This window comes from Phacochoerus africanus, chromosome 2, assembly GCF_016906955.1.
Source record: "Phacochoerus africanus isolate WHEZ1 chromosome 2, ROS_Pafr_v1, whole genome shotgun sequence".
NCBI lineage: Eukaryota > Metazoa > Chordata > Mammalia > Artiodactyla > Suidae > Phacochoerus > Phacochoerus africanus.
Window position 1 is genome coordinate 1,621,531 of NC_062545.1, and position 20,022 is coordinate 1,641,552.

The 20,022-nt window shown below is 54.6% G+C and overlaps 1 protein-coding gene across 8 annotated transcripts in view; it reads right to left on the reverse strand.

Moving 5' to 3' along the window:
- Positions 1-20,022, reverse strand: part of AFDN (afadin, adherens junction formation factor) — a 129,024-nt gene that overhangs the window by 40,801 nt on the left and 68,201 nt on the right. For 5 of the 8 annotated variants that reach the window (XM_047769732.1, XM_047769733.1, XM_047769730.1 and 2 more), the window contains 9 exons: positions 16,629-16,723; positions 15,523-15,785; positions 10,390-10,459; positions 7,064-7,182; positions 4,056-4,117; positions 3,738-3,943; positions 1,573-1,593; positions 727-872; positions 44-138 (listed from right to left, as the gene is read on the reverse strand). In XM_047769732.1, coding sequence (XP_047625688.1) covers positions 44-138; positions 727-872; positions 1,573-1,593; positions 3,738-3,943; positions 4,056-4,117; positions 7,064-7,182; positions 10,390-10,459; positions 15,523-15,785; positions 16,629-16,723 — 1,077 coding nt within the window. The remainder of the gene's footprint in view (positions 1-43; positions 139-726; positions 873-1,572; positions 1,594-3,737; positions 3,944-4,055; positions 4,118-7,063; positions 7,183-10,389; positions 10,460-15,522; positions 15,786-16,628; positions 16,724-20,022) is intronic. The other 3 variants (XM_047769737.1, XM_047769736.1, XM_047769734.1) reach the window with 1 other exon arrangement.

Sequence of the window (20,022 nt, forward strand, 5' to 3'; positions counted from 1 at the left end):
GCAAAGGCGAGGAGGCGATGAAGGAGGAAGAGAAAGCCCTCACCTATTTTTGGTCTTTGCAGACTGTTCTCTTCGGGGTCGTCCAGAAAGGCCGGCATGTAGTTGTTCAGCTCTGACTGAAGACAGTGAACCAGGTATCTGAAATCACACCATCAGTTCTAGTCTCGGCCGGACACCTGCTGCCAGACCTCGTCTCACACCGGAGACAGCGTGCACTGCTGAGAAATCCTTTCTTTCTTCCTTTTCTGTCTCTTTAGGGCCGCACCCGCAGCATATGGAGGTTCCCAGGCTAGGGGTGGAATCGGAGCTGGAGCTGCCGGCCTCCGCCACAGCCGCAGCCACGCCAGATCTCAGCCGAGTCTGTGACTTATACCTCAGCTCACGGCAACGCCAGATCCCTAACCCACTGAGCAAGGCCAGGGATCGAACCCACATCCTCATGGCTACTAGTTAGATTCGTTACTGCTGAGCCATGACGAAAACTCCTAGAAATATTTCCATGTGAAAAATGTACACAATAGTTTTACTTCTAGGATTCTTGAAACAGAGCTAAGCGAATTCAATTTATTAAATCAGCACCTTTTGCACATAGTTATTTACGCTTCTCAATACCCATCTTCCATCAGGGTCAATAAAAACCTTTAAAGTTAGTTCTGAAACTTTAACCAGAAAACACAGGATTTCAATCTTTAGAGAATACCGTCATCTCTGAAAACGTGGTCTTACTTAAAGGCCATTTGAACCAAGTGAGCCAAAACATCCTGGGCATCCAGTGTGATTCGACTGAGGTCTCGGTCCTGCTTGATGAAGTTGAGGAGTTCCGATGCGTTGGCCATCCAGAACGCAAGCGCCCCCGCGATATTCTTCTGTTTCTGTAGATGGAACACACGGGCGTGAGCCGCCTCAGGACACACAAGGGCAGCCAGGGAGCAGGAACGCCCTTGAAGGGCGGCTGAGGACAGGCCAGTACCTCCCCATTTCCACCAGGAAGTCAGCACAGATACCAGATATTTGCAAAGGAATTTGGGTCCAGAGGAAGCAGTGGGGCTGAATGACCACCGCCCCTTCTTCGGGTTCGTGTGGAAACACACGGATCAAATCAGCTACAATTTGCGGAATCAGCGAATTGGAGGGTGCATTATCTGGTAGTCTGTGAAGCAGACACACGCGTATCCATGGTTACCACCGCCGCCCTGATAGCCGCAGTCACTGGCGGGGCCGCCAGGGAGCTCGGCATCAAGCCCTGATCTATCGCACCGTCTCCCGACCACAAGGCAGGCCAGGCAGCCTCAGATGAGATCCAAAGAGGAGGAACCACGGATAAACAATCAAGAGGAGAAACAGAACTTTGGTCATCTCATATCCACATGAAGTGCATGAAGCAAGAGTTATGAAATGCCGACAGAGGCCGCACCGGCCATAAAGGGTTTAGTAGTGCGTGTTTCAGCTGCTGAATGAGTGTTACGAGCCGCTCAGTCCAGGTGTTGAAGTGCTGTGTTTTGACATGGAAGCAGCATGAGAAACTCAGCTAAGCCAACAGAGCCAGGACGCGCGCCCAGCAGGGTGTCCTACCTCAGCCACCTGGTCTACTTCCTGGAGAAAAACACACGCGGGGAGACCAAGCAGAACGAGAGAAAGAAACTCGTCAACAATCACGATCGTTTCAAAAAAATCCACACACTAACATGAAGGCACGACACGGAGGCACGACACTTAGTTACGCTGTCCCCGCGGCACAGACGCGCCACGGCCCCGCCGCGGTGGCGTCTGGGACATGGAGGCTCCGCGGGCCCAAGGCTGGCCGCTAACGACGCGCACGCACGCGTGGGGAGCCGCCCCGGGGAGGAGCCGTGACGCGGGACGCGGGACACGTGCACACACCGTCTCTAACAGATTTCCCAAAAGGACGCAACGTCTCTTAACCACACGGTGTGTTCGATGACTTAAAGGTCCGGGAGACGCTACTGCCCCGGACCCGTGAGTAAGGAAGACGGCAAAGACCAACAGAACAGTAAGAGCTGAGGACTTTAACACGTACTAAATACTGCGTGCACCCGTACTAGGAAGCAGTAAACCGTTTTTTGAAAGTAGGTTTTTACAAACTACAGAATTTTAATCATTTCATATTTTTTCCCCCAAAATTCAAGATTCTTCCAATCACACACTAAACTTTAAATCTGAAGGCTGAAAGCCTTGTCCTAATAATGGCGATTTCACTGCCTCGTTCTAATTCAGTAAAAGTGGGTGGGTCAAAACAGTAGTTTGATACAGGTGTGATAAAAAAATAAAAATAAAAAAAATAAAAAATGTGATTGAAGTTTAGGAAAAAAACCCAGGAGTTCGATGACGGCGTTTCCCAACGTGAAACCCAAGTGTGATGAAAGACAGACAATGGCTCTGTATGACGAGTGAAAGGAAAATCCACACTGGTCCATAAAACAGTAAGGGGAACAAGACGGTTTTAAATAAAATGACTTTCCTTTTGATCTACTTCCTAACTTGGGTAAAAGAACCATGATCCCCTTAAATTCATACGCTAACCACTCAAACACAAAAGAGACACTTCTTGAAAATTTGTGGTCTTTTTAAACAGTTCTGAAGGAATTAAGACTGGTTTGCTTCAAACTCTGCAGACAGGACTCGTGGTGCTTTTAACACTTCGACCAGAATTCCATGGAGGACTAATAACCCATGGAGGACTAATAAACCGTGCTGACGGCTGATTCAGGAAAGCTTTTTGATTTTTAAATGGGGCCACACCCGCGGCGGCGTGTGAAGCTGCCGGGCCAGGAAGGGATGGAATCCGAGCCACAGCTGCAACCTGTGCTGGATCCTTTAACCCACTGCACCAGGCCAGGGATCAAACCCATACCTCTGAAGTGACCCAACCTGCTGCAGTCAGGTTCTTAACCCAGTGTACCACAGCAGAAACTCCAGGAAAACTTTTAAAAAAATTCTTTGAATTTACTTTCAAGGACCTGAAAGATTAAATCTCCAAGTTATCTGTAAGTTTGGGAAACTATTGGGCAAATCTTATCAACTACAAATAAGTAGCACAAAAGGAAGTACACCGTCCTACTAAGGGAATGTCCTTACTTCCTGATATTGTCAAAATCCGTTTGTGGAAGAACTGGCACCTGATTTTCATCGTTAGGTGAGAAATGCCAGTGTGTCCGTCACGTGTCCATCGAGTACTATCACAAGTCCACGTAACAGCCACCAACACCCTCGTAGGCTCCTTAGAGAAGAACAAGTCCCTTCTCGGAGCCAGTGGAAAGTCTTTAAGAAGGTGGTTGTCGGGAACTGGTGGGCAGGAAACGGGTAAGGGGCTTTGTCTGAATGATGGGACGGGCTTAGAACCCGGCGCAGGTGGTGGCTGTACAACAATGCGAACGCAGCACACACCACCCGACCGGCCACTTCAAAAGGGTTACTTTTACGTTACGGGAGTTCCATCTCAATAAATTCTTACTTTTAAATTTTCAACGTGGTCTAAAAACTGCTGTACTTTGAAAGCTCTTCTTCATGGCCACTAAGTGACTGTGGACCCCGTCTGTCTGCCCTTAAAATCCCGAAGGAAAGAAACAGACACGTTCTCTTTCTTTTCAACTTTGAAAGTCATGCGACCTTCAACAGTCTCGCACAGCTTTGGTTTCAGCAGACGCACGCGAGCACCCAAACGTGGCACCTGAGAGCGGGCCTCCCTGAAGTCGCGGCCGCCCGCGGGGGGCGCTCACCTGGATGACGCCGTCCATCATGCTCACCATCTTGTTGACGAGGGCGATGACCTTGTGCGTGCGCTCGGCGGGGCTGGCGTCCGGGCGGTACTGGCTGGACAGCACGTGCCGGCACGCCATGTACAACACGTACGTGGGCGACAACTTAAAATGCACTGTCGAGCTATTGGTGTAATTGATGATGGCGGATAAGAACGAGTCCTCAGCTGTGGGGAGATTGCGAAACAGAAGGAACGGGAGAAAGAGCACAAACCCCGTGAGAATCAGAGCACAGGGGACAAGCAACCACTCCCCTCCAACGGGATCTCAGTGACTCACCACTTTCCCTGAATTCGATGCTCGCGGGCAGCGTCAGCTCAGGCCCAGCGGCGTCCTGCGGTCTGAAAGAGGCAAGGGGCGTCTCTTGAAACCAGGCCCCACAGCTGATGGCATCCCCGACAGCCGTGGCACATCTCTGCTACTAGTTTTTAAACGTCCACCGAGTTTTTTCAAATAACAAACAGCCCGGTGGCTCGTTTCCGAGTGTAACCTATTCAAATATTCAGAGGAGTGCACTCCTCACAGAGGTCGCCGCCCTGAGGCCTCTGCCTCTGTCCCGAGAACGAGCCGACCGCCTCGCCGCTACGGACGAAGACTCGGAGCAGCGCAGAGACGGGGCTGGCCGGCACCTGCCACAGCGATGGCTCAGCTACCAGCGCCAAGACTCCTAGAGACACGGAGAGAATCCAGCCCGCACGGAGCCTGACGCTGCGCTCTCACACATGAAGAAGACACGTGTTCTAAGAGCCAGATGCTGTCTTTCTCTCCTGACAAAGGCTGGACGAGGTGACCCGGGGAGGGCCGGCACTTCTGATGCACACGGGGAGGCACGTCTGGTGGTGCCGAAGACAGCCCACCACAGCTCTGCCGTCACAGACGGGCTCGCCGAGCACTCCCCCTCCCACGACAAACATTCTCTCCCCCGCCCTCACCGGCCCCACGGGCCAAAAGGTGGCTGAGGAGAAAATGCAATGTGACAAGGTGATTCAAACCACCAAAATCATCAAAAGTAACAACAAAAGTCTTCGCACCAAATTATACGCTTTGAAATGTATGATCCAATCTATGCTTATCAATTTGATTTAACTCAACAATTTGGGTATAAAAATGCTTGCAGAAACAGAATATAATTCAAAAGCTCAATTATTTTAATTTTTCTCTCTCAAGCCATATTTATAAACATCTAAATTTGGACATAGGCAGTTATTTTCAATTTAACATCCGTAACAGGAGCCTGCATTAATTTTACCAATTTTTAACAAATCTAATAAAAACACGGAATTTAAGTTCTCAATGAATTTTTTTTTTTTTGCTTTTTAGGGCTGCACCCAAGGCATATGGAGGTTCCCAGGCTAGGGGTAAAATTGGAACTGCAGTTGCTGGCCCACACCACAGCCGCAGCAACACAGATCCGAGCCCTGTCTGTGACCTACACCACAGCTCATGGCAATGCTGGATCCTGAACCCACTGAGCGAGGCCAGGGATCAAACCTGCATCCTCATGGATACGAGTCAGGTTCATTTCCGCTGTGCCACAGTGGGAACTCCCTGAAAAACATTTTTTAAATGTGATGGGATATGATTCCCATCATTCAAAAAGATTTTTTTCTTGACTAAAGTTAGCATTTAACGCTAACTGATTTTACGACTCCCCAATCAAGAGCTGCTTATGCTGACACTACGTGTGTGAATCATGTCTCCATCGATGGCTTCATACCAAGAAACATACTCACAGTTCAAGCAAAACCTTAAAAAGTCTTGGCAAGACAAAAGAATATGACGGTGTAACAGAATCAATTAAAATGTGTGCTCAGAGAATACAACTTCCCACCTGCGAAGAACCTTCCCGAGGCTCTCCTGACACAACGTAAACATCCCGTATTTACCTGTCGTACGAGCCTATCAACTCGGCAACTCCTAAAAGCAGGTTCGCATCGGTCTCCCCTCCCCATCGGGACATGTGCTCGTTTACATCTTTTCGGGCTAAGAGGCAGCCTCCTGAGCACGTGCCGCGGGCGCCCCCCACGCACCAGCTCCCCACTGGATGGCTGCACTCGGGAACACGCCGCCAGAGCCAAGTATGGACACACAGCGCGGACTGCTTCTTAGTGCATCCAAAAGCCTTCACGCAGCCAACAAAACACGGAATAACCAAAAGCCCACCACAAAAGCAAGTTAAAAGCCTGAGATTCCCTCATGGATCTACGGACCTCATGACGGCGGTAAACGACATCAACGCCTCACGAGTGCCCTCTGCTGCAAGATGGAAAACGTGACGACAGTATCATTTGCTTGTCGCCAAACCTGTAAGCGACCAGCCTCAGCAAATGCCTCTGTTACTGGATCTGTGAAAGGGAACCGTCAGCACGGCCTCATCGAAAATCTGAGCAGGACTCACCGGGCTGCACCCCGGCCTTGCTCACTGGCTAACGCTCTGGGGTTGCCGGGAGCCGTGGGGCAGGTCACAGACACAGCTGGGATCTGGTGCGGCTGCGGCTGGAGGGCAGCAGCTGTAGCTCCAATCTGACCCCTGGCCAGGGAACCTCCATATGCTGTGGGTGCGGCCCTAAAAAGCAAAAAAAAAAAAAAAAAAAAATCTGAACAGCACCCAGAGGTGACGCTCAGAGCCCAGAGCGGAGAACAGACGTGTGTGGCACTGCAGCGTCAGCTGACCACCATGCCTGAGGGACGGACATTACCTGCCAAGGTGGGAACTTTAGACGTCACAGCAAAAAAATCCTGATTTATTAAGGTGACATATATTGAAACATCTTAAGAAAAGGCAGTAACAAAAGGCGTAAGTTCTCTGCTGGAAGAAGCTAGGTGAGAAGAAGGCCAGCAGAGGAAAAGGACTCAGCCCAGCTCAGGACGGGGGACACGAGGGCAGAAGCCAGTCAGGTGGCTCTCGGGACTCATCAACACACGAGCTGCTCCAGCGTCACCTGTGACTGTGCCTTTATGACACGTGAGGGTTTCTTCTAGAAACGGGGAAGTGACCAGCTCGTCTAAGTGCGAACACCTTCACATACAAAATCCTATAAAGACTCCTTTTCTCCCTATGTTTTTACAGAGCGGCCCGTTTAAAACAGAAACACTGGCTAACACGGCAGCACCTAAGTACGGGATATTCTGTGGATGAAGAATTTTTTTCAATTCGGAAACGTGGAAAGGAAATGAAATAACCCTTAAGAACCCCGCTCGGCAGTACAGAAGGTCCTGCCGCTGTCAGCCTCAGCCCCCGTGCCCGTGCCCGTCCCCGTCCCCGGCGGTGGCTCGGCCTCTCCCACCTGGTGTCCTGCCTGCGGGGCTCCTGCGGCGGCTCCATTCGCACCATCGGCTTCACCATCCCGCGCTCGGCGCTGCTGGAGGCAGACGGGGCCCTGTCGCCGTCCGGTCGGGTGGAGCCCTAAGCCACAGGGCAAACAAGGGGCGTTGAAACACCGCGCAGACAGCCCAGCGGCACCGTCGCCGCGAGGGTGACCCGACACGCAGCCACCTGCCTCCTCTAAGGGCAAGACACCCGGGCCTGGGACAGAGGCGCGGCAGGGGCCCACACACGGCCCCGCGGCGGGGACAGCGGGGCGCAACGTTCTCCACCCAGGTCTCGGGTCCGAACCAGCTGAGAGGAGGTGCTACAGGGCGAGCCAGGCCTTTGCTTCCTTCGGCAGCTTTAAGAAAGGACCTCGAGATCCGCTCCCGGCCTGACCGTCAGCTCCCAACCTAGGGAAGAGCTCAGTACGGGAACCGGTCTGTCTGGGGCCCTCAGCACGGAAGAGACACCCGGGTCGCAACCCCACCCGGACGCGGAGCCCCTCCCGCAGCGCCAGCTCCTAAGCAGCCTGCGACGGGCAGAGGCATGTGTGACACGTGTGCAGAAAAGAGCCGGCATCGGCACCCTCATGTCAAAATCCACTGCAGCAGAGACCTTAATAGAAGATTCATCACGTCCCTTCGGGCAGCAACTGAGCCTGGATGAGCAGAGACAAACCAAGCCGGCCTCAGCAACCGGAGACTGATTCGGAGGTGTGTGCTCCGTATTTACCGTAAGTGAGATTGGGCAACCTACCCTGGAGAAAATGCTTTTCATATGTTGTAAACATCTTAAAATATTATTTTTAGCTACAGAATTGTCATGGCCGTATAACATTTGGTTGTCTATTCATCAAGGTTCATTAAACCCATGTTTTATTACGTTGGTTAAAACGTTCAGCAGTGTTAACTCGGCACAAAAACTGTGCTTTTAACTACATATATTTACACACAGTAATCGCTCCCTTAAGATACACTCGCAGAAACGAAACCGCTGGTCCGTGGACGGCAGTGTTTAGACCATGCGAGACTGTGAGAGGCGCTAACGCTCAGGCAATGAATCGACTATGAGACGCTTATGAAGTAACACACTGCGAAAGAATTTCAGCCGTTTTCAAATGATTTTTAAAACAAATCTCCCGAAGTAACAGCTGAAGGAAGCAGGGCAGGAGGGGGTGTGTGTGAAGAGAGATGCAATCGTGTTAAACGTACACGAGAACGAGCACCTATGCACGCAGAGCTCAGACACACGAACACCCGCGAGTGCAAAGTTCAGAAAAGGGTCTACCGAAAGCCTGCCGAAGCCAACCATAAACTGAGCATGAATTACTTTCACGTTCAATGCCTCTTCTCCAATCGCCAAGTTTTCCATGTTGTCTACGCATTTGTAAAGAAGGAAACATTTTTAGCAAAATGATTTATGTTCGGTTTCAAGAGCATTTATGAGTTGAATTGTTCAGGAGCTCTTGTCTGGGCCTTTTTGAAGCACCAGGAGTAGAGCAGTGAGCGGACAAGAAGGCCCACCTTCGGCAGTCGGTGCACAGGAGCAGAGGCACGCGGCATCGGGCCACCCGAGGAATGAGAACCAGGCGCTGCGCGAGAGCCTGGTGCTCAAGGAAGACCCCCAAGGAGGTGACGGGAGCTGAAGGGGGAAGAGAGCAGGAGCCGGGGGGGTCAAAGCCAGCAGGAAGAGCGAGCCACTCAGGCCCTGGGTGGCATAGAAGAGCAGTGCAGCGTGGCCACGTGCGGTTGAGAATAGCTGTGCCAGGCGGGCAGCCTGTGGCACGTGGGATGAGAAACTGCAGGGGTTTCAGAACGGAAGCGGGGCACCTGAACAAAATCCAGGTGAAGTTTCTAGAGTCCTGGCCCGGCTTGCCGGGAGGACGGAGAGGAGTGCTCCTCAGACGCTCTGTAGCCCCCTGCCATGTCACACGGCACCCAGGAGGGACCCCTGCCGCAACGGCGGACAAGGTGGCCTCTGTGGCCAAGGCCAGAGGGTGGAGAGTGAGGCAGCATGGATGGCCTGGGACTGACCTCTGCTAGGTGACACCGAGGCTCGGCAGGGGTTAGAGGGGCGAGCGGCAGGCCCTGGCAGCTGGCAAGGTCGGGCCGACACGCCCAAGACCACGTGCAAGGCCATTTTAACCGCAGCAGCTAAGCACGAGGGACCAGGACATGCACCACCAAGAACAGGGGGCCTGAGGTCTGAAGCCTTGACCACCCCCACCAAACTTCAGAAGCCAGGCAGAGGACAGGGAGGCACCCACGAACCAGACAAGCCCTGAGGTGGGGGCAGCAGGAGACGCTGGGGGCCGGTGGTGACCCCTGGGCAGACCATGGGGCCTGGCCACCTGGGGCACTGGTGCCAGTGCCAGACGTGCTTCCCACCGACAGGTCCCCTGGGGCACTGGGAAAGAAGACGGAGCTACGCTGCAGGTTATTCTCACCAGAAACCACGCTGTGGACAGGAGCACGACAGGGGACAGCAGCTGGGAGACAGCAGGCACTACTAAGGTTAATAACTACACTGATAACCAGAGCCGCATGGCCGTGCTAATGGCTTATCCCAGGACGTGGGAGCTTGCTGTGTCGCGGCCTCGATGAGCCCCCTTGAGCAGCCCTGCCCCCGAAGCTGGAGTGAGCCTGTGCTCTGCTGGCACCAGGGGGGCATCACTGCCATCAGCCCCAGGCTCGCGCCTTAAGGAGGCCTGGAGAGCCTACGCTCCCTGTGAGGCACTGAGACGGCGCTGACATGGGGGAGATGGGCATCTGCCCCACAAAGAGGACCTGAGGTCTAGGGGACACCAGGAGGCCCAGCCGGTCCCCAACTAACCTGCCAGCCAGGTCAGCAAACACACTGCCCAGGGGACCACGAAGCACATGACATAACCAGAGACACAAAACCACCACAGTTTCAGCCTGCTCAGCTTGGGGGCGCTCTGCACCCAGCAAGAGACGACCAGCAGGAGGACAGAGACAGAAGGGTTAACTGCGGGCCCGGCGCCCGGGGAGGCGAGCTGATACCTCGGCGGCAGGGGTACCAAGAGTCCACTGCCTTTGGGGTCACCTGACCGAGGCGGGCTGCTCACACGGAGGACAAGCCTGGGACACACTGCCTGCAAGAGAAAGCACGGCCTGCCTGGCCTTCGGGGAGAAGAGTGCCTGTGGTCGTCACAGAGCACAGAGAGGGAACGCGGGACAGCCCACAGGCAGGAGCGCCAGGAAGGCTTCTGCACGGAGTGTCACTCCTCTGCCACGTCCTGTCGTGCCAACCACACAGTCGTCTCAGGTGCCAGGCTCCTACCTTACTGCTCGCTACGGCCGTCCCCCCGTGAACGTCTCCTCCTAAATCGAAAGCTGTCTCCTGAACGATTCTGTCGAGATAAAAAAGAAATACATAGAATGAGTGGCTCTCAAATGGGCTTCTGCTCAAGATAATCAGAAAGAACAAAAATCCCTTTTAATATTTGAAAAATACATGGTCTGATGTCAAAGCATTATGGTAACCTGAAACTCTGATTTGAGTCCCATCTGTAGACTCAAACCTAACCTGAGCCTCTTTCTCTCTTGCTGTGGACAGCGTCTCGCTGCAGGTAACTAAGGAAGAACTGGTCAACCACAGAGCCGCCAAGAAATCAGGAATTTCGTACCATCGGAAAGTAGTTCTTGTTGATGCCTTCACTTAAAAAAGCACTCTTTAAAATTAAAGGGAAATCAGACTTCCCGTTGTGGCTCAAAGGAAATGAACCTGACTAGTATCCATGGGGACACAGGTTCAATCCCTGGCCTTGCTCAGGGAGTTAAGGATCTGATGTTTCAACCCCTAGCCTGGGAACTTCCATGTGCGGACCTGAAGACAAAAAAATAAATAAATAGATAGATAGATAAATGAATAAAATAAAATTAAAGGGAAATGTTTTCTGATAAAATAATAGACTTCGTCTTGTACAGGTTCTTAACATGAAACAGTTACAAACTCAGTGTTGTTTGTGAACGAGTAAAATCAAATCGTCTAGAGAGAAACTAGGTTTTGTGAGTAGACAGATTAAAATTCTATTTTAAATATAAACCTTAAGAAATAAATACTTCTGGAGTTCCCGTTGTGGCGTAGCGGTTAACGAATCCGACTAGGAACCATGAAGGTTCGATCCCTAGCCTTGCTCAGTGGGTTAAGGATCCGGCGTTGCCGTGAGCTGTGGTGTAGGTCGCTGACGGGGCTCGGATCCCGCGATGCTGTGGCTCTGGTGTAGGCCGGTGGCTACAGCTCCGATTCAACCCCTAGCCTGGGAATCTCCATATGCCGCAGGAGTGGCCCTAGAAAAGGCAAAAAGACAAAAAAATAAATAAATACTTCTGTATTTAAAAAAAAAAAAAAGAAGAAGTTCCCATTGTGGCTCAGGTTAAGAATCTGACTAGTATCCATGAAGTCTCAGGTTCGATCCCTGGCATCGCTCAGCGGGTTAAGGATCCAGTGTTGCCCAAGCTGTGGCGTAGGTTGCACACATGGCTTGATCTGATGTGGCTGTGACTGTGGTCGGCAACTGCAGCCCTTATTCGACCCCTAGTCTGGGAACTTCCATTCACTTCGAGTGTGGCCCTAAAATGACAAACAAAAAAAAAAACCCACCAAAATTGATAAAGAAATTCAAAGTAAGTTTTCAAATTAGAAAAGCAGGTACCAACTTCCTCCTCTGCCCCATTACTCTGAAAACGATGCGTGTAACACCAGACAACGGCGAGCTGTGAAAGAGTACCTTCCAAGAAGGTAAAAGCTCGTACCAGAGCTGCACGTGGTCAGGTTTCTAGACATGACTTCGTGCAAATACACTCCAAGGCTTTGGGAAATACTTATCGTCTCTGTCACCACCCGAGTCAAAAACCACAGAAAACACTGCTGGTTGCCACAGATGCAGTTCAGGTATTTCGCTCTGAAACGGCAGCCCCGCCCTCAAAGCTGCACGAGCTGTCTCTGTCCCACCCGCAGCCTTAACCACCTGACTCACCCCCCCATGCCCCCCACCCCCCGGCTGCAAACCTCTGTATTTTTCCCGACAGCTCTGGAAAGGACCCATCAGACTTACATCCTGGATACGTGGACAATTACAAAGTGCCTTTACTGGTGACCACGACACGATCAGTGCGAGACTGGGAGCGTCACGAGTGCAGCCTGCGAGCAGAGGTGGCGGCGGGCGGGCACACGTCTGCCACGCGTCCTCACCAGCCCCCGCCCGCACCGCTGGTCTGCCACCACCGAGGCCTTGGAGACAAAGACCCTGAAACCTGCAGTTAGGAACACACGTCACACATCCCTCAAGGAAGCCCCAAGTTCCTACAGGGAAGGCAGTGACAAAGATGAGCCTAAATCCGTCAATACAGACCAGAAAGAAGAACAGGAGATCAGTGAGACTAAGCGCTGGTTCCTTCCAAAGAGAAGCAAAGCAAATCTTTAGCCAGACTGACCAAGAGAAAAAGAGAGAAAACGCAAACAAACAAAATCGGAAATCAAAGAGAGGATCCCACAGTCAACACCACAATACTATGAGCAGTTTCACACCAACAAACTGGACGGCCCCCCTCGTCGGAATGAAAGAATTCCTTGAGAGAGTCAATCTTCCGAGACTGAGCCATGAAGAAATAATGCAAACACATCAATCGCTAGTGAGGAAACTGAGTCAGTAATCACAAACCTTGCAACAAACGCAAGCCCAGGACCAGCTGGCTTCACTGGTGACTTCTGCCAAACATTTAAAAAGTGAACACCAATTCTCACACTCTTCCCAAAAGAGAGAGGAGGGAGAAATACTTCCAAACTCTTTAAAGGTATCAGCTCCTCCATGTCGCTGCGGCGTCACTCACAAGCCAAGATACAGAAACAACCAAGTGTCCACTGATGGAAGAATGGATAAAGAAAGCGTAGTGTGTGCACACGTGTGCAAGTGTGTGTGTGCACGAGTATGCGCGTGAGTGTGCATGTATACACAGGCGGTGTACATACACATAGAGGAATGTTACTCAGCCACGCAAAGGAAGGAATCTTGCTATTTGTGACAACATGGACGGGCCTTGAAGGCACTGTGCTCAGTGAGAGAAGTCATATGATCTCACTTACACCTGGAATTTAAAAGAACAACTCAGTCATTAAAAAAACAACGAAATTTTGCCATTGGCAGCAACATGGATGGACTTGGAGGGCACAAGGCTAAGCGAAATAAGCCAGACAGAGAAAGACAAATACTGAGATATCACTTACACGTGGAATCCAAAAAATACAACGAACTAGCAAATATAACAAAACAAGCAGCACACTCACAGGTACAGAGAATAAACTAGTGGTTACCAGTGGTGGGGGGGGGCAGCCACACTAGCGGGTAAAAGACAGGCTCAAAGGTGCATTGTTCAGTACGGGGCGGGGGTGGGAGGGTGGTGCCAAAACGGGCAAAAGGTACAGACGTCCAGTTTCAACACCATTAGGCCCTAAGGATGCCCTGCACAGGCCGGCGACGACGGGCAGCACGGCAGGCTGTGCCCGTGAGAGCGGCCCAGAGAGTAAACCTTCACGTTCCTATCACAAGAAAAACCGTGTTGTGCTCACGTGCGGGGGTGGACGCGAGCTAGACTGTGCTCACGTCACAACACACGCGAACACGGAATCGTAGCGTACATCTGCCTCAATGTGATGCCATTAAACACACACATACACGGGGCGGGGGGGGGGGGGGGAATACACGTGTCACCCACCTAGAGGTTCATGCGACAGCCTGATGTCAGAACCCCGTTACGGGGGGTGGCCACGCAAGTCCTCATTCACGGATGCACGCGTAAGTCTTGGTGTGTTCAACCAGGAAGCCGTTCTCACTCGTTTCCCAGGAAGAAGGAAGTAACAAAAATCAACGCAAACTTCCACAGCCCCACCCGCACTGAGACGTTAGAGCCCCAGTCTTACACCATCTCTGCTTTTAGCCAGAAATCTGATGAGAGCAGACACCTGCGGGCCCCCAAGGCAGGGCCGTCGTGGCCGTAAAGCAGTCGGAGGCAATGTCCTCACAGGGAAAACCACCACCCAATAAGACTGGCGGACCGGCCCGAACAGTGGGACACAGAAGGTTGCGGAAGCGCGTTCGGACACAGCAACAGATGCCAACAGGAGCACTGCTGGTTGACACGGCCAAGTAAACGTGGTGCGAAGCCTGGCAACAACGCAGAGATGCAACGAAGAGGCAGGAGCTGCAGGCCCTGCCGCGAGGCAGCACACAGCACCTGGGGAGAAAGGTCACATCCCCGTGTTGGCGAAGCAGCCCTGGGGTAGCTACAAAGGGGGCCGTTGAGCAGGCGAACGATCCTGTCCAGCCGTCTGGTGCTGAAGGGGAGAAACCAGCTGAAGGAAGGCTGATGGTCGACACGGAAAGCCGCCCTCCGAAGAAGAGAGCCAGCGGAAAGGTCAGGACGAGACAGGAAGGGGGCCGGGCCGAGAGGTGAACAGGGCCTCCCGGGCCTCCCAGATACAGCGGGCACCCAGGAGGGACCCCTCCCGCTCAAAGCCGGAGGACAGGGTCAGGAGCAAAGGCACGGGCAGGTCTCCTCGGGAACCAAGGGACTGCGGCCACTTGCGGAAGCCTGTGCTGGGCTCCGGGGCCACGGCATTCGGCCTGCCCCCACTTTCCGCCTCGGAGAGGGCGCCGACCGCAGGCGCCCCGACCCCTCCACCGCCAGGAGTCCGCTGGCACAAAGGACGGACAGAGAGGCAGGAGCAGAAGGCAGAATGCCGCCGAACCCACCAAAGACCAACCTGGACCAACCACAAAGCTTTCCTCCTGGCCCGGAGGAGGGGCTCGGAGGGGCTACCCCAGGGCGGGTCACGGGACAGACCCCGGGCGGGACGCGCCGTCCACGCCTGTTCCCTGCAGCACAGACCAGGGAGCACTGAGCCGTGGGGCCTTAGAGAGACACCTCATCACGAAGGAAGTCTCACTGCGAGCCCTCCCAGAAGCTCCCCAGACGGCAGCGTCTCCTCTCCCAGGACGGGCCGTGGCGCACGTCCTCAGACAGGCACTAGGTGGAGCCCCAGCATCCTCTTTCGTAAAAAGAGCTTAGCAGGCTCCCTTACTAGTAACAGAAAACCCAGAGCTCCACAAAAAATCTTGGCCGCGAAAGGTTCATCCCATAGAACACCACGGTTCTTCACAGAAGAACAGGTAAAGTACTGGTTTTACGTATCAGCTGAAGAACAAAATTTAAAAACCCGCCACAATGTCTAGTTTCAAGACAAAGACCTCTTTCCTCTCTCTGAAACCAACTCAAATCATTAAGAACCTGAACCACAAACAAACTTCGAATTTTTAAAAATTCTCACCAGAAAACCCACATGATCTATGCCTCCTTCGTATCGCTTCAGGGCGACAGAAAGGCTCCTGAAGTCTCCGGGGACGCTACCACTTACCCCGCTTTATGTCTGGGACCCTTGACGGCCAGGCCTCCGTCCCCCGGCCTCTTGGTGAGCACGTGGTCCTGGCTGGGGTCCACAAACTTGAACACGTGGGACGCCCCGAACTGCACCTTCATCCCGCTCTGCAGCATGGTCGTCTCCGAGATGCGCTGTCCTTCCACGTAGGTCTCGGCATCCATGCTTCTCGGCGTGACGGTGACCACCCCGTCCATGTTGGTGAGGTCGCAGTGATGGGGCTGAACTCCGGAGCCAAACAACTGGAGATAAAGGAAACCAAGCAAACTTGTCATCATCAAGTCCTCAGCACCTAAAAACCGGATTTTAAACCTGGGCGTGTCCCTCTCAGGACAAATGTAATCTAATAAACTCTAGGTTTCTGGTGTCTAAACGGATGTCCTCCCAATAGTGTAAAAATAAGTAATCACTGTCAAAACAAGAGACCGTTTTATTTCCAGCGTCCAGGAGCCTGCTTTCAGGTACACTGCACCCCCGCCTTCAAGAGCACGCGCTCGTGTTGGACACCGATCGGGAATGAAAGGGGGAGTCTACGCAGATCCTCAGGACTCACCTTCCGGTCTGCCGGGCTCACTGCTGGGCCAAGCGAGGGCGCCGAGAACTAGCAGTGACGTGGCCAATGCAACCCACGGCTTCACCCCCGAGAGGGCGGCGTCTCCTCCCCGGGGGCGGGGGGGACGACCGGACCCCATCCCCTCATTCCAGGCACCTGCGAAGCTCGGCTGCGGGCAAGCCCCAGCACCATGCTCGGCCAGCACTTAGCCCCAGTCGCTGAGGGCCTCCTACCCCGCGCGCCGGCCCGCGACGGGCGCGTTCACACAGGCTGACTCCCTGACCTGGAAACAGACTAGAAGCCCGCCAGGCCGCCGGAGAAAAGCCAAGGCTCAGAGGACTCTGGAGGCAGAGCATGCACACAACCCACAACGAAGCAAAGAGAAGGGCCCAGCGCCAACCAACTGTTGACAGGGGCCTCCGAGGCCGTGACGTTTATCTCCTCAGGCACGAGGCAGGCCCTGCGCTCCCAGCGGCGCCCACGGAACCCAAGAACCACAGAAGGAAGCCAGGGACGCCGCGGCACAGTGCACCTGGATCGAGCTGTCATCGAACTTCTCCGTCCCGACCTCGGTGACGCTTAACTGGAGGCGGTAAAGCTTTGGCTTATCTCTGGAGTCGGAGCCGTCTGCAGAAAGAGAAGGAACAGAGCTTCAGTGGCCAAGGGATCCGAAACAACAAGCAAACAAAAGGTCTCTTGGAAATGACACGACCGTTCCCCACCGTCAGGACTTCTTTGCAAAGAACTCCCCCAACTGACCTCACGCGGCTTCACCCCTGGGACCCACACAACGGCCATGAAGACCTAAAGCGCGCCGGCCCCCGGCTGCGGGGACCGGGAGTTGACGGCGCCGCCAGGGTGTCCTGCTCGCCAGCAACCCCCCCGCCCCAGACGCACGCCGGCCCCGCCTGGACTTGCGTTGTGACTCTAACGGGCAAGTCCGCCATCAGAAGGTGTCGGAGGTGAGGGACCAGACCCTCCCGCCGTGAACCTGCCGTCTCTGGGCGCGGGGTACCCGGGGCGGAGTGGGGTCACTGGGCGGTTTTCAAGCGGATGCCCTCAAGCTTCTGCCCCAGAGCCCCCGGACCACGGCCCGGAGCAGGCGCGGGCCTGCGGGACGCCTGCGGCCACCCTGGCATCAAGATCCAGCGAGAGCCGCTCTGAAAAGCGCTGGCTCGCGCAGGGGGTGGAAGGGGGCGAAGGGCAGGAAGAGAGGCCGGGTCTCTGTGTCATTCGTGCTGCCAGGAACCGCCGAGATGGCTCCTGTGCCGGGACGGGAACGTCTCGACGGGAGCCGAGGAGGAGGAGGAGCTCGCGGCCAGACGTGCCCGCGCGCTCCTTGCCCGCACGGCCCGCCCAACCCAGGGGCCTGGCCTGACTTCAGAGCCATCGGTCCCTCCGAGGACTCGGGCCTCAGGGCCGGCGCCCAGGCGCCTTTAGAGCTGCTTCCTGAGCGGCAGGGAGGATCCAGCCCCGGGACCGGAGGGCAAGCTGCGCAGCTCAGACGCCACGGCCACGCGTTGGGGCCCCTCAAACTGCAGCGGGCGTGGTGGGGTCTGAGCTCGCGGGTTCCCTTAGAACCGTCGCTAACGGCCGAGCACACACAGCAGGCTAACTGCGAAGCTTTCTGATCCGAACCCCTTTGGGAACCCGGGCATCCGGGCGAGGGACGCTGGGCGCCGCGCCGGCCACGGACACACTTGGTGCACCGGGCAGCAGCTGAAGTGCGGATGCGCCAAGCCCTGACCCCGCACGAGGCATCAGGCGTGGGGGCCTTTCCCCGGAGGAGGCCGGCCCTCCAGACCCACCGAGCCCGCGTCCCTGAGGAATGCGGGTCCTTTCCACCACCCAGGCGGCCCCAGGCGTCCATCCTGGTCGGGAAGCCCCCGTGGGCCCAGCCCTGCTCGACCCTAACACCGCCGAGCGCGCGCGTTTCCGCATCTCCCTGCCCCCGGCACCCAGGTGCCAGGCGGGCAAAGCCGTCTCTAGACCTGGCACTCGGTACAGGGCCTGCTCCAGGGTGCGCTCGACAGCCTCAACAACGCACGCACAGGGAACGATTCCTGACTGACAGCGAGGACACAGACGTCCCACAGATGACACAGGAAGAACAGGGGAAAGCACAGAAGCAAATGAACAATCAGGGACGACTGAGCCACTTACAGAGCTTACGACACGAAAGAACCTGAAACACCACTCGCTTTCTTCTCAACTGTGAACGGGCTGTCCTGAATTCTGAAGGGTTATCTTGGGAGCTGATAAAGGGCCACACTGACATGCACGAGTTGAGAAAGAGACCGGGGGTGGGGGGGGCTTGCTAGGTCTCCTTCCGCACCCCCTGCAGTGGGAGCTGTCACCACATGGGCCAGAATCACCTTCCCAGCCCCTGTGCCCTCCCTGCTCTGCGGGGGCCAAGCCACGGGGCGGGGGCCTGTGAGGACGCTGGGACGGAGCCCCACAGCGGCCGCAGGTGCAGCAGACACGTGGGGCTGGGGGCGGGGGGCGGGGGGGGGGGCGCAGGGAGAAGGCTGCATGGAGCCGAGGCGGGTCCTCTTGGAGGAGCCCGGGTCCCTCTCCTCGGAAAAGGCGCCGGGATCTCACAGGGACCGCCTCACGCGTGGAAAGCAACGCGTACAATGGCTCCTAAAGCAAAAATGTAAACCCCCCCCTCTTCACGCGCCAGGACAGCTGCACTCCCTGGATCTGCCCAAGGCGCCCGAGCCACCCACGCCTGCTCCCCGCTCTGCGCGGCAGCAAATGGGCCCCCTGAGAGCAGACGCGCCTCCCATGCAACCCCGGCACACGACAGGGCTTCTTCCACAAGCCTCACCATTTTAAAACTTCTATAATTTTGTCTTAAAAATAGGGCAGACATTCCTATGTCCAAATTCAAAAGGCACGAAAAGCAAGCAGTGCAGCACAGCCTCCCTCTCCTGCCCCCCACCCGGCCACCGGCCACCAGCCGCCACCAGAAGCAAGTCCTCACACGCCGTCCCTTGCACGCAGAGTTTAAACAACAGTCCTCATGTTCTTCCTTCTCCTGTTGTTGTACCAGCGTCAGAGGCTGTGGAGGGTCACCAACACGACACCCAGGCAGCACCCGCTGTTTGGGACATGCCCTAAAAAGCTGCTGTTTTACCTGAAATTCAAAGCCATCCTGAATTTGATCTGCTAATGCTGACGTCGCCCACAGGACCATGGGCCCTGTTCCGCATCTCATCTAATTTTGTGTTTTAAACTGAGATGTAAAGAAACCTTTCTTTAACAGTCTCCGTTTGAGGCGGGAGAAGACCACTCTGAACGAAGCTGGATCACGTCTCAAAGGGCATTTTGGTTTCCACTCCACACCAAGTCTACAGCTCCAGGTCTGCCTCCAGCTGCTTCCAGGGGAATGAACTCCGGGAAGTCAGCTGGCCTGAGGGCCAGGGTGGCCTTCCTGCCGCAGCACACGCGGAAGAGGCCAGGAGGGACCACCACCTAGAGAACGCTGAGCCGGCCAGGCGCTGCGCTAGATGCCAGAGGGCAGCTCATGCGCCCACGGAGCGGACTTTCTAGGGAGCCAGTCCCACAGTCTGGTGCGACCACCCCCCACGTCTGGACCTGAGTGCAACCCAAACCGTAGGGCATAGTTTCACCAGCTCTACTGGGAGAAGAAACAAAACTAATTCTCCTCAAGTAGACCAGGCATGACAACCAGGAGCACTTTAGGCAAGTTTATGGCCGTCTTGCATTTCTGGTGCACACCAGGGGACAGAGGAAACCTGTTTCCTACCATTCCATTACGTCAGTGTGAAATTAACAAACACATGAAAACATCACAGAATCCTTTTGAGTAAGAAAACCCAGTGTGGGTAATATCCAATGAAAACCTGCATGATCAGTTTGGAGAAAATTCGATAAACTGACAGAGAGATGCTAAAAGCTGA